We start from the raw sequence: 14,366 nt of genomic DNA, 5'->3' as shown, positions 1-14,366 counted from the left end.
TAAAAGCAACTCAGTTTAACTGAATTCAACAAATTTTTATGAAGTCCCGTTATTCAATAGCCTACATACTGACATAAAAAATAAAACATACCGTCTCCTGCTTCTTTAAATATCACAAAATTATAACCCAGAGAGAGTAATAAAGTTTATTATCAATGAATGTCTATTAAAATGAAATATATGAGTAACATCTTAATAGCCAAATATCAAATCTAAAGAGAAAATCAAATTTGGGGGCTATCCTGTTTAATAAAAGACATATTGTCATCATTTAATGCTATCACAAACTATTAGAAGTACAAACATTAACTCTCAAAACTACATTGCCTATTTTAAAAATTTTAAATTGAAACAATGATAATTTTTTAAATAGGTGATTATCTGTAGAAATGGTTAGCAAACTATTTTATGGACACAGATAAATATTTATTTAAAAATCTTAAAATTGGACTTCCGGAGAAGATGGCGGCTTAGTAAGACGCGCGGGTCTTAGATCCTCCTCCAGAAAAGCAACTAAAGAAACAGAAACAATACGAAACAGCTCCCGGAGTCACGACAGAGACCAAAAAAGACAGCGTACCCCATTCTGGAACGGCTGAACGGGTAGGGAGAATCCACTGCTGTGAGATACCCGAGGGGTGCACGTTTTCCCGGCTGGGGTGGCTGGCATCTGGGGTCCCCTCCACGCACGTGGCTCCCCGGTCTGACTGGGAACATTGGATAGCGGGGCCCTCCCGTCACGCTTGGCGTCTCGGGCCAGCTGGGCAATTTGGACCAGCACTCCCCCAAGCCACGGCCAGCGACCCCCGCCTCCACGCGCGGTTTCCCAGGCCGACTGCCCCGCAGACAAACGACCGCCACGAGCGCCACCTACTGGGCAGGAAAAGAAAAACAGAGCCCAGAGATTACACAGAAAAACCTTTCAACCAGCTGGGTCCCACACCCAGGGAAATCTGATCAAATGCCCAGACACCAGCAGAAAATAATGGATGACGCTCGGAAAATTGAAGATATGGCCCAGTCAAAGGAACAAACCAATAGTTCAAATGAGATACAGGAGCTGAGACAACTAATGCTGAATATACGAACAGAAATGGAAAAACTCTTCAAAAACCAAATCAATAAATTGAGGGAGGACATGAAGAAGATATGGGCTGAACAAAAAGAAGAAATAGAAAATCTGAAAAAACAAATCACAGAACTTGTGGGAGTGAAGGACAAAGAAGAAAAAATGGAAAAAACAATGGATACCTACAATGGTAGATCTAAAGAGACAGAAGCTACAATTAGTGAACTGGAGGATGGAACAACTGAATTCCAAAAAGAAACAGAAACTATAGGGAAAAGAATGGAAAAACTTGAGCAGAGAATCAGGGAACTGAATGACAATATGAAGCGCACAAATATACGTGTTGTGGGTGTCCCAGAAGGAGAAGAGAAGGGAAAAGGAGGAGAAAAACTAATGGAAGAAATTATCACTGAAAATTTCCCAACTCTTATGAAAGACCTAAATATACAGATCCAAGAAGTGCAGCGCACCCCAAAGAGAATAGACCCAAATAGGCGTTCTCCAAGACATTTACTAGTTAGAATGTCAGAGGTCAAAGAGAAAGAGAGGATCTTGAAAGCAGCAAGAGAAAAACAATCTGTCACATACAAGGGAAACCCAATAAGACTATGTGTAGATTTCTCAGCAGAAACCATGGAAGCTAGAAGACAGTGGGATGATATATTTAAATCACTAAAAGAGAAAAACTGCCAACCAAGACTCCTATATCCAGCAAAATTGTCCTTCAAAAATGAAGGAGAAATTAAAACATTTATAGACAAAAAGTCACTGAGAGAATTTGTGACCAAGAGACCAGCTCTGCAAGAAATACTAAAGGGAGCACTAGAGTCAGATACGAAAAGACAGAAGAGAGAGGTATGGAGTAAAGTGTAGAAAGAAGGAAAATCAGATATGATATATATAATACAAAAGCCAAAATGGTAGAGGAAAATATTATCCAAACAGTAATAACACTAAAAGTTAATGGACTGAATTTCCCAATCAAAAGACATAGAATGGCAGAATGGATTACGACCCAGCAATACCACTGCTAGGTATCTACTCAAAGGACTTAAGGGCAAAGACACAGACGGACATTTGCACACCAGTGTTTATAGCAGCATTATCTACAACTTCAAAGAGATGGAAACAGCCAAAATGCCCATCAACAGACGAGTGGCTAAACAAACTGTGGCGTATACCTACGATGGAATATTATGCAGCTTTAAGACAGACTAAACTTATGAAGCATGTAATAACATAGATGGACCTAGAGAACATTATGCTGAGTGAGTCTAGCCAAAAACTAAAGGACAAATACTGTATGGTCCCACTGATGTGAACCGACATTCGAGAATCAGCTTGGACTATATCATTGGTAACAGAGACCAGCAGGAGTTAGAAACAGGGTAAGATAATGGGTAATTGGAGCTGAAGGGATACAGACTGTGCAACAGGACTAGATACAAAAACTCAAAAATGGACAGCACAATAATACCTAAGTGTAATGTAACTAGGTTGGAACACTGAATGAAGCTGCACCTGAAATATGGTTTTTTGTTTGTTTGTTTGTGTGTTTGTATCTTTTGTTTTTGTTTTTTTCTTTTTCCTTTTTATATATATATATTATTAGTATTATTATTTTAATTCTCTTCTCTATATTAACATTCTATATGTTTTTCTGCTGTTTTGCTAGTTCTTTTCCTAAATCGATGCAAATGTACTAAGAAATGATGATCATACATCTATGTGATGATACTAAGAATTACTGAGTGCATGTGTAGAATGGAATGATTTCTAAATGTTGTGTTAATTTCTTTTCTTTTTTTTGATTAATAAAAAAATTTTAAAAAAAAAAAATCTTAAAATTACTAGCAGAAAGAGAAAATATATACAATTTGTAACTACCAAAGTTGTTTTTCCTTTTTTCATTTACAGAAACCTTGAATCAGAAGGCAGACTGCCAGTATCAATTCACACTTAAGCAAAATTGTTGCCAATGAAAACTAAAACACCTGTATGAATTAACTAAATTGTTCCCATTTTCAACAATGAACGGAAATTAACAACATTACAAAATGTTACTGACTTGGCTCATCTGAAAGGAAATAACACAGATAATACAGCTAATTTTAAATGATCAAGCCGTTACAACATAAATGGCTCTCCAAAACAATATGGGTTATTTTTACTGTGACTCATTTGTTTTTCCTGAAATACATAGATATACTAATGCACACATAATGACAACAGGAATGGCACTACATAGTGATAATCTTTAAAAAAGTAGTATTCCCACAACTATGTGACGATATTGTGAGCCACTGATTGCAACCATGTCAAGAAGGTTCGTATGTCAAAAATGATTATATGTCAAGAATGTTGGTATGTTCGTTTGTTGCTCATAATAAAAATATATATTTTTAAAAGTAGTATTTCTTTTAGGATAGGCTTCTGACATTGCTGAATTGAAACATTTCCCCAAAGTATCTCACATATGTAATTTAACATACTTCACCAACATGAAAACACTGGCAAAAATTTCTCCCAAAAAGAGAGATTTCACCATCATTTTAGTAAAATGTAGGACCTTAATTAAAACAACAAAATTCAGAATGAGTACGCCATTCATTTCTTTACCCTACAAATATTTACTGAATGCCCACTAACCACAGTCGCTATCTGCGCTGGTTTGAGAAGATGTATATACCACAGAAATGCCTTGTTTAATCCTAATCCCATTTTGTAACAGCAACCATTTCTTCGAATTCCTATTCAGTACTGTATGTTTGAAATTGTAATTAGATAGATCATCTCCCTGGAGATGTGACTCAATCATGAGCGGCTGTTAAGCTGGATTAGGTGGAGACCTGTCTCCACCCATTTGGGTAGGTCTTGATTAGTTTAGTGGAATCCTCTAAAGAGGAAATATTTTGAGAATGAGAGAGATTTTTGGAGAGAGCAGAGAAGGACGACAGACTGCTGCAGAAGGGCACAGCCATGAGAAGCAGAGTGCTTTGGAGAGGAAGAAAGGAAACGCCTCCCAGGGAGCTTCATGGAACAAGAAACCAGGAGAGGAAGCTAGCAGATGACACCGTGTTCACCATGTGCCTTCTCACTTGAGAGAAACCCTGAAGTTCATCTGTGTTCTTGAACGAAGTATCTGTCCCTGGATGCCTTAGATTGGACATTTCTATAGACTTGCTTTTATTGGAACATTTTCTCGGCCTTAAAACTGTAAACTTGCAACTTATTAAACTCCCCTTTTTAAAAGCCATTACATTACTGGTATATTGCATTCCGGCAGCTAGCAAAGTAGGTCACTATTTTTTCAAATACGTGTTTATAATCTGATAGGAGTATTAAGACTTCTAAACTTGCAGTTCTCTTTGATCAACAGAGTAAGACATTTCATAGCCTCAACAGTTCACCACCCGACACAATGCTAGTTCCAAGCAGATACCCAACAAGAAAGAACATTTTGTGTCTTTCTTCACTGCTTCCAACAGCCAATTCCAAACAGGTCTTATGTACTCAGGCTGACTGAAAATAGGAATACTCGCCTATTGACCAATGACCAGATGGCCCAGCACAGCACCACTATGGGTGTACTGGCCTCCACCCATTTTTAAGTACTTTTACATGCACTTTGCAGTGTGATCCTCAAAACAAGTCTTCAAACAAAGGAATGTCAACAATGCAGGGTGTTGAAAATAGAGGGCAATTAATATTTTTAAACTTTAACTTATGTGTGAAATTAAAGCAAAAAATATTTATTTGATACAAAATTTATATTTTGACTAGCGCATTTCCTAATATAACCTATGTGGACAGCTTAATTGAACACCATAAGTACATGGAACCTTGAGTAGGGCATGAGATTTTGTAGGTTTGTCCAGAGTGGTGCCTCAATAAATCCCAGAAGGATTTGAACAGTGAATAAAAAAGTATTTGCAAAGTCCCCTTGGGAGAATGGTGAGAAAGGAGGAAAATTCAACTTCCTCAAGTGGAGAATTCTTGATATTCCCACAAGTAGTGGGGAAAACCAAAGCAACAGGCTGAGCCCCGAATCTTGGGATCTGTTCATATGAAACTTAATCCCTTAAAGGATAGGTTAAGCCTACATAAAATTTGGCCTATGAGTCACCCCCAAGAGAACCTCTTTTGTTGCTCAGATGTGGCCTATCTCTCTCTCAGCCAACATGACAAGCAAACTCACTGCCCTCCCCACTCTCTACGTGGGACATAACTCCCAGGGGTGTGGACCTTACTGGCAACATGGGACAGAAATCCTAGAATGAGCTGAGACTCAGCATCAAGAAATTGAGAAAACCTTCTCGACCAAAAGGGGGAAGAGCAAAAGAGACAACAAAATAAAGTGTCAATAGCTGAGGGATTCTAAACAGAGTTGAGAGGTTATCCTAGAGATTATTCTTACGCATTAAATAGATATCACGTTTTTAGTTAAGGCATAACAGAGAGACTAGAGGGAACTGCCTGAAAATGTAGAGTCGTGTTCCAGTAGCCATGTTTCTAGAAGATGATTGTATAATGATATAGCTTTCGCAATGCAACCTGCGTGATTGTGAAAACCTTGTGTCTGATGCTTCTTTTATGTACCTTCTGGACAGATGAGTAAAATATACAGATTAAAAATAAATAACTGGGGCGGGCCGCGGTGGCTCAGCGGGCAAAGTGCTTGCCTGCTATGCCGGAGGACCTCGGTTCGATTCCCGGCCCCAGCCCATGTAACAAAAACGGAGAAACAGAATACAATAAAACAAGAAAATGTTTAAAAATGTTTCCCTTTCTTCCTTCCTTCCTTCCTTCTATCCTTCCTTCCTTCTCTCTGTCTTAAAAAAAAAAATAAATAAATAAATAAATAAATAAATAAATAAATAAATAACTAATGGCGGAATAAATGTTAAAATAAATTTATTAGATTGAAATGCTAGTGATCAATGACAGGGAGGAGTAAGGGGTATGGTATGTGTGAATTTTTTTGTTTTCTTTTTATTTCTTTTTCTGAACTGATGCAAATATTCTAAGAAATGATCATGATGAATATACTATATGATGAAAAAAGAATGTTCATATTGTGTGTTAATCGGTTTTATTAATAAAAATTTTAAAAAAACAAGTCTTCACTGCTGAAGGAGAGGTATATCACCCTGTGCTGGTTTTAATTTGTGGATCAGAAAAACCACGTCCTTTAATCCTCATTCAGTATGGCTGGGCGGGAGTTTTTAAATGATCCGTGGAGATGTGACCCGCCCAACTGCAGGTGGTAACTTCTGATTAAATGATTTCCATGGAAGTGGGTCCTCCCATTCAAGGTAGGTTTGCTTACTGGAGCCCTTTAAGAGGGAAGCATTTTGTAAAGCACTACAGAGCCCATGCAGGCAGAGATCTTTGGACACGCCAAAGGAAAATGCCTCCAAGGGAGCTTCATGAAACAAGAAGCCTGGAGAGAAAGGTAGCAGACACCACCATGTTCACCATGTGCCTTTCCAGTTGAGAGAGAAATCCTGGACGTCATCAACCTTCTTGAACCAAGGTATCTTTCCCTGGATGCCTTAGATTGGATATTTCTATACCCTTGCTTTAGTTGGGACATTTTCACGGCCTTAGAACTGTGGATTTGCAACTTAATAAAGTCCCCCTTTTAAAAGCCATTCTCATTGTGGTATATCGCATTCCAACAGCTAGCAAACTAGAACACATCCCTTCCCCATTTTACAGAAGAGCAAGATGAGACAAGTGGCTATCCTTCCTGTCATCTATGGAACTAAGTGCAGCACTGCAGTACCAAGATGCAGGACAGAAACAAATCCTATGTCAGGTTCCAGTATATTTCATTAATTCATTCTTCTCTTTTGCATAAATTTTATTGCTCTTCACTTTATTGTGCTTCACAGATATTGTGTTTCACAGATCTTGTGTTTTTTACAAACTGAAGGTTTGTGACCACCCTGCACTGAGTAAGTCTATCAGTGCAATTCTTTCAACAAAATGTGCTTGCTTCATGTCTCTGTGAACAGTTTGGTAATATTCACACCATTTCAAATTTTCTCATTCTGTTTTATCTGTTATAGTGATCTGTGATCTTTGATGTTACTACTGTAATTATTTGGGGGCACCATGAACCAGACCCATATAAGACAGCGAACTTCATTGATAAATGCTGTGTGTTCTGACTACTCCACTGACCAGCTGTTCCCTCATCTCTCTCCCTCTCCTCAGGCCTCCTTATATAGGCCTCCCTGTAAGACACAACAACACTGAATAAGACAAATTAATAACCCTATCATGTCCTCTAAGTATTTAAGTGAAAGGAAGAGTCACACATCTCTCACGTCAAATCGAAAGCTAGAAATGATTAAGCTTCGTGAGGAAGGAATGTTAAAGCCGAGATAGGCTGAAAGCTGGGCCTCTTGTACCAAACTGTTAGCCAAGCTGTGAATGCAAAGGAAAAGTTCTTGAAGGAAGCAAAAAGTGCTACTGTAGTGAACACTTGACTGTCAAGAAACAAAAACTGTCATATTGCTGATATAGAGAAAGTTTCATAAATAGAGTTTCTCTATATAAAGATCAAACTAAACACAACATTCCCTTAAGGTAAAGCCTGATCCAGAGCAAGGCCTTAACTCTCTTCAAATCCATGAAGAGACAGGTGAGGGAGCTGCAGGAAAAAAGTCTGAAGCTAGCAGATGTTGTTTTATTAGGTTTAAGGAAAGAAATCCCCATAACATAAAAGTGCAAGGTGAAGCAGCAAGTGCTGATATTAAAGTTGCTGCAAATTATACAGATGATCTAGTTAAGGTAATTAATGAAGGTAACTACCATCCAAAACAACAGACATTCAAGTAGACTATTAGAAATGACACTAAATCTGTGAGAAAGGGAGAAAATTCAACTTCCTCATTTGGAGAATTCCTGATATTCTCACAAGGAGTGGGGACAACCAAATCAATAGGTCAAGCCCTCAATCTTGGGGTTTGTTCATACAAAACTTATCCCCACAAAGGATAGGCTAAGCCTGCTTAAAATTAAGCCTAAGAGTCACCCCCAGAGAACCTTTTTTGTTGCTCAGATGTGGCCTATCTCTCTCTCAGCTAACACAGCAAGCAAACTCATCACCTCCCCCTCTCTCCGTGGGACATGACTCCCAGGAGTGTAAACCTTCCTGGCAAAGTGGGACAGAAATCCTAGAATGAGCTGAGACTCAGAATCAAGGGATTGAGAAAACCTTCTTGACCAGAAGGGGGAAGAGAAAAATGAGACAATATAAAGTGTCAATGGCTGAGAGATCTCAAACAGAGTCAAGAGGTTATCCTGGAGGTTATTCTTATGCATTATATAGATACCCCCTTTTTAGTTTAAGGTAAGTGCCCGAAATTATAGAGCTGTGTTCCACTAGCCATGTTTCTTGATTATATAATGATATAGCTTTTGTAATGTGACTGTGTGATTCTGAAAACCTTGTGTCTGATGCTCCTTTTATCTACAGTATGGGCAGACAAGTAAAACATATGGATTAAAAATAAATAGTAAGGGAAACACATGTTAAAATTAAAAAAACATATATCAGGTAGATGGATGTATTAGTGGTCAATGAAGGGAGGTGTAAAGGGTATGGTATGCATGAGTTTGTTAGTTTTTTTTTTCTTTTTATTTCTTTTTCTGGAGTGATGCAAGTTCTAAAAACTGATTGTGGTGATGGATATACAACTATGTGATGATATTGTGAGCCATTGATTGTACACCATATATGGAATGTTTATATGTTAAGAATGTATGTGCTTGTACGTTGTTTTATCAACAAAGAACAACAAAGACTAGATGTTCTAGCAAACATCTGTTTACAGCATGGTTTACTAAATATTTTAAGCCCGCTGTTAATACCTACTGTCCAGAAAAAGATTCCTTTTCATATTTTGAAAAATATGACTGTTCATTGACAATGGACCTGGTTATTCAAAAGCTCTGATGGAGATGGTACAAGATTAATCTTGTTTTCATGCCTGCTAATACAATGTCCATTCTGCAGCCCATGGATCAAGGAGCCATTTTGAGTCACAAGTTTTATTATTTAAGAAATACATTTCATAAGGCTATAGCTGCCATATAAGTGATTCCTCTGAAGGATCTGGACAAAGGAAAATGAAAACTTCCTGGAAAGGGTTCTCATTCTAGATGCCATGAAGAACACTTTTTTTTTGCATGGGCAGGTTCCGGGAATCGAACCTGGGTCCCTAGCATAGCAGGTGAGAACTCTGCCACTGAGCCACCACTGCATCACCATATGAAGAACATTTCTGATTCACAGGAAGAGGTCAAAATATCAACAATGACAGGAGTTTAGAAGAGTTGATTCCAATCTTCATGGATGACTTTGAGGGGTTCAAGATTTCAGTGGAGGAAGTAAGTACAAATGTGGTAGAAATAGTAAGAAAACTCAAATTAGAAGTGGAGTTGAAGAGCTGCAATCTCATAAAAAAAAACGTTAATAGATGAGGAGCTGCTTCTTATGGAAGAGCAAAGAAAGTGGTTTTTTTTGACATGGAATGTATTCCTGGTGAAGACGTTGTGAACAATACTGAAATGACAACAAAGGATTTAGACTATTAAATAAACTTAGTTACAAAGTAATGGCAGGGATTGAGAGGATTGACTCCTTGTTGGTGGAAGGTCTTGACTCAGTGTTGATGGCTGCTGGCTGATCAGGTGGTGGGTGCCCGAGGTTGGGGTGGTTGTGTACTGGTTGAAAGTGTTGTGTACCCCAGAAAAGCCATGTGCTTTAATTCAGTATTGAATGTATGGTATGCATGAGTTTGTTTTTTTTCTTTTTATTTCTTTTTCTGGAGTGATGCAAAGTTTTGGAGTTTCAAAATTCAAATTTTGAAAGTAACTCCTCTGTGGGTAAAATGCCATCAAACAGAATCCCATGCTACAGACAAATCTTTCATGAAAGGAAGAGTCAATCAACACAGCATACTTCACTGTCTCATCTTAAGAAACTGACACAGTGTACTGGTTTCCTAAAGCTGCCAGAATGGAATATACCTGAAATGGAACAGCTTTTAAAAAGGGAATTTAATAAGTTACAAGTTTACAGTTCTAAAACTATAAATATGCCCTAACTAAAAAGGCATCCAGAGAAAGATACCTTGGCTCAAGGACGGCTGATCTAGGAAGGCATGTGGCTGGCATCTGCTGGTCCCTGCTCCTAGTACGCTGCTTCTAGCTCCTGATGCCGGGGGCTTCCTCTGTAAGCATCTGTAGGCTTTCACTTAGTTCCTGGGGCAAAACTCTGGGTTTTGGCTTGCTTAGCATTTCATGAGAAAGTGTATGGTGATGTCGCTGGGCTCTGCCAGCATCTAGGCATCTGCTCTCTCTGTCAGCACCCCAAGCATCTCTAAACATCCATGTTTCTGTCAGCTCTGAAACAACTGCTCTCCAAGTGTCTGCCTCTGCTCAGAACTTTCTCTAATATGTTTCCTCTTTTAAAGGACTTCAGTAAACTAATCAAGACTCACTCTTAATGAGTGGAGTCACATCTCCATCTAACCAAAAGGCCACACCCACAACTGGGCACACCACATCTCTGTGGAGATAACCTAATCAAAAGGGTTTCCACCCTACAATACTGAATTAAAGCACATGGCTTTTCTGGGGTACACAACACTTTCAACCAGTACACAGCCACCCCAACCTCGGGCAACCACCACCTGATCAGCCAGCAGCCATCAACATTGAGTCAAGACCTTCCACCAACAAAAAAGATTACAACTCACTGAAGGCTCATGTTTTTAGACTTAATGCTACTGTACCTCTTAATAGACTACAGTACAGTGTAAACATAACTTTTGGATGCACTAAGAAACAAAAAATTCATGTGACTCGCTTTATTGCAGTATTTGCTTTACTGTGGTGTTCTGGAACTAAACTCACAATATCTCACAAGTATGCCTGTACGTTTCTTGAACAAAACTATGAGTAAAGCTTTGATATACTGTACCAAGCCATGTAGAAGACCTAGGAAAGAAAAGAATCCAATCACTAAAACTGGAAGTTTATGGTCTTCTGGGAAAGATAAGACATGTACATAAATAAATTATAAGTCAAAATATGATTCATGCCAAAAGAGAGGAGAAGAGAAAAATAAAAGAGTTCAGAAGTGGAGCAGCAATAAAAGTAGTCCCTCTGGCCTCAAATATTCTTTTGGAGTTACACAGGATATAAAGAAAATTTCTTTCACCATTGAAACCAGGGGCCAGTTCTAAATCATCTTATTATCTTCTTCACTATCATGCACAAAGAAGGGATAAGACGTATATGAAAGGAAGATAAAAGGTAACAAGGAATGAGCTGTTTTTAATTGTATGTTTTGTGTGCTTCACTTGGGATTCAAAACAGGGAGGAAGAAATGCAGAGATCTAAAATATGCAGGGAGCTCCTAAAAGCCCTCCTCACTCATAAGTTTCTTGCCCAGATTTCTTATCATTTAAAGATTTACTTGGGATTAATAAAACTCATCTCTTTAGAAGAGTTAGACCCAGCACATTGTAAATCTCCATAATCAAACACAGACTTCTCCCGAAAAGAGATCAGTTCTCAGGCCAGTTCTGATTTAAAAGAGAACTAGAAGAGAAGAGAGAGCCGAATGTTCATATAGCATAAAGACCTTGCGAAAAGGTTTGACTCTGAAATTTATGACCTTATTGCAAACTAGGAGTGATTAATTAATTGCAATCAGAAATCAACAGATTAATTAGTTCAGAAGAACATCACAGCATAGAGGAATGGAACAGTCTGAAGAAAGGAAAACAGGTAACAGGAAAGAAAAAAACCAACCTACATGAAATGCTGAAAAAAATTAAATGTTTGAATGTAAACAGAGGATTTTCATATTTTCTCAGGATAACTGGATAATCTATGTGCCACCGTAAACTGCTTATGAGACCAAAGTCAAGAAGATTTTACGACTGGTTATCTTTATCATAAGACACCAGCAGGATTACTTCCTGTCATATTCCACATCTGTTTACCTCAATAATCGCAAGGAAACCAAGCTTTCGAGATTATCCTTCATCATTAGATGCTTGTCGCATACAGCTCTGTACTTCCCTGAGTACAAGGGGAAGTCAAGCTCCCAGCCATTTCAGAGTCTCGTACAGAGACTCTTGTACCCGTCCCCATACCCTCACTTTACTCAGATTTGTGCTCACCTTCCCACTGAGATCTTCCCTGACCATCTTGTCTAAAATGGCTGTGCCAATTCCATTCCTATCCCCTTATCCTGTTTTCTATTTCTCCTTAGCACTTCTATTAAATATCTATTTCTCTCTTTGTCTACTGTACATTTTCCCCACTAGGATGTAAACTGACAAAAACTCCACAAGAGAAAAAAGAGTTTGTTTACTGTCATATCCCCAGTGACCAGCACAGTGCTTGGTATACAATACATATTAAATAATATTAGCTGAATGAATAAGTGGGAAACAACATAATGAGTATTTCTAATATCTTTTTTAAAAAACAGATTTTAACACATATCCTTATCAAATTTTTTATGCCATACATTAATAAACAAATAGGGATATTTCCACAGAGTTACCTAAAACACATGTGATATAGTGATAAATACCAAAGAATTCTAAGGAGACTGAGGTGGGAAAATAAAATAGCCAACCAGAGGACTCAAATGACTAACCAACAAGTTCCAAAAGGGCATACAGGACAGAGTAATTTGCAAAATTTATATTACATTGGAAAGAAAGCTCTCTTTCTTTTTCATCAAAGGTACTCTTTTGCCTTATCTATAAAATAACAAAGAAGAAAACATTAGAATTCCAATTTGGCTGTTAACCATGATCATAAAATGCCTTTGAAAATGATACACATCAAGCATATGTATGTGTTCATTAAGGAAAGCGCGCATCTTCTTTACATCCATAAAGCTAAAAAGATACTGACTTGCCCCTTCCTCTGTGACTTTTCCCTTCTCGAAAACCATTCTTTGATCTTGTATCCACAACCATTCATTCCTCTATCTTTCCTTCTCACTGCATTCTTCTCCAACTCTGTCCTTTATCTATCAACTTTACTTTCTTATATTCCATGTGGTGTTTTGAAGCTGTATGCACCTCAGAAAAACATGTTCTTAAATTTAATCCATTCCTGTAAATGTGAACCCATTGTAAGCAGGACCTTTTGACAGGGTTACTTCAGTCAAGAAGGAACGGTCCACCTCAATCTGGATGGGTCTTAATCCTATTAGTGAGTCTTTAATTCAGAGAAGAAGCAACAGGAAGCAGGAGGCTAAACATCCTAGGAACTCGGAAGAGAAGGGAGAGACCGGGAGACACTGCCATGTGACAGAGGAGTCAAAGACTGCTGGCAGCCAGTGTCAGAATGTCACAGTCTTCAAGGAGAAAGCATCACCTTAATGATGCCTGGATTTGGGCCTTCTTAGCCTCAAAGCCATAAGAAAATAAATTCCCATTGTTTAACCCAACCACTTCATAGCATTTGCTTGAGCAGTCTAGAAAACTAAAACACCATATTCTTAATTCTCTGAAATGAGGTCACTATCCAGATGTTCCAATGACTGCCCTAGAGATAAGCAATGCATTCCTAAGTGTCAAACCCAACAAGATTTGCATGCTATAGGGACTCCAGAGTGAAATTCGAGCTCTAGCTCTGTCACTTCATTTAGATCATTCAACAAATATTTAATGAGCACCTGGTATGTACACAATACGGAACTAGGCCCTGAGATAAAATAATGAACAATTATTTCACTACCTTCAAATCCAAGCAAGCACAAACAAAAACGGTTATGTTCAAATCAGTAGCAAGACATATAAGAAACTAAAATGATGAGAGGTTTCTCCCCCTTACTTCCTTTAGGTGGCAGTGTTTCAACATCAGCAACGTGATGCAAGACTAGTTCAGAGGCAAAATAATCTACAAGGAAAAAAAATGTAATGAAAAAAACAAAAGGACATTACTCACTGATGTAAATGCCAGCAGCTCCTCTTCAGTTAACTTATGTACTGGGTTATTCTTCTGGAAGTTTGTGCTTTAAAAAAAAAAAAAAATTTAAATGAATCCTAAAATGTATGTGTATCTAATAACATCTAAATTGTAAAAAAAAAAAAAGTATAAACCTTTATTTTATATATTTAAAAGTATATATTTTAATACTGTTGCATTATATATACATAGATACGAGTATGCTTAAAGTACGAAAATTAATACAAATAAACCTAGCTGATTCATTAAATATCAATGTAATTCATCTTACTAGAAA

The 14,366-nt window shown here is 37.9% G+C and overlaps 1 protein-coding gene across 4 annotated transcripts in view; it reads right to left on the bottom strand.

Moving 5' to 3' along the window:
• The window catches only part of TTC27 (tetratricopeptide repeat domain 27), a 312,437-nt gene that overhangs the window by 170,343 nt on the left and 127,728 nt on the right, over positions 1-14,366 (bottom strand). For all 4 annotated transcript variants that reach the window (XM_077135030.1, XM_077135029.1, XM_077135028.1 and 1 more), the window contains one exon: positions 14,069-14,135. In XM_077135030.1, coding sequence (XP_076991145.1) covers positions 14,069-14,135 — 67 coding nt within the window. The remainder of the gene's footprint in view (positions 1-14,068; positions 14,136-14,366) is intronic.

This window comes from Tamandua tetradactyla, chromosome 17, assembly GCF_023851605.1.
Source record: "Tamandua tetradactyla isolate mTamTet1 chromosome 17, mTamTet1.pri, whole genome shotgun sequence".
NCBI classification, from domain to species: domain Eukaryota; kingdom Metazoa; phylum Chordata; class Mammalia; order Pilosa; family Myrmecophagidae; genus Tamandua; species Tamandua tetradactyla.
Note: the sequence above shows the minus strand (reverse complement) of the source record. Positions and strands in the feature narration are given on the sequence as shown.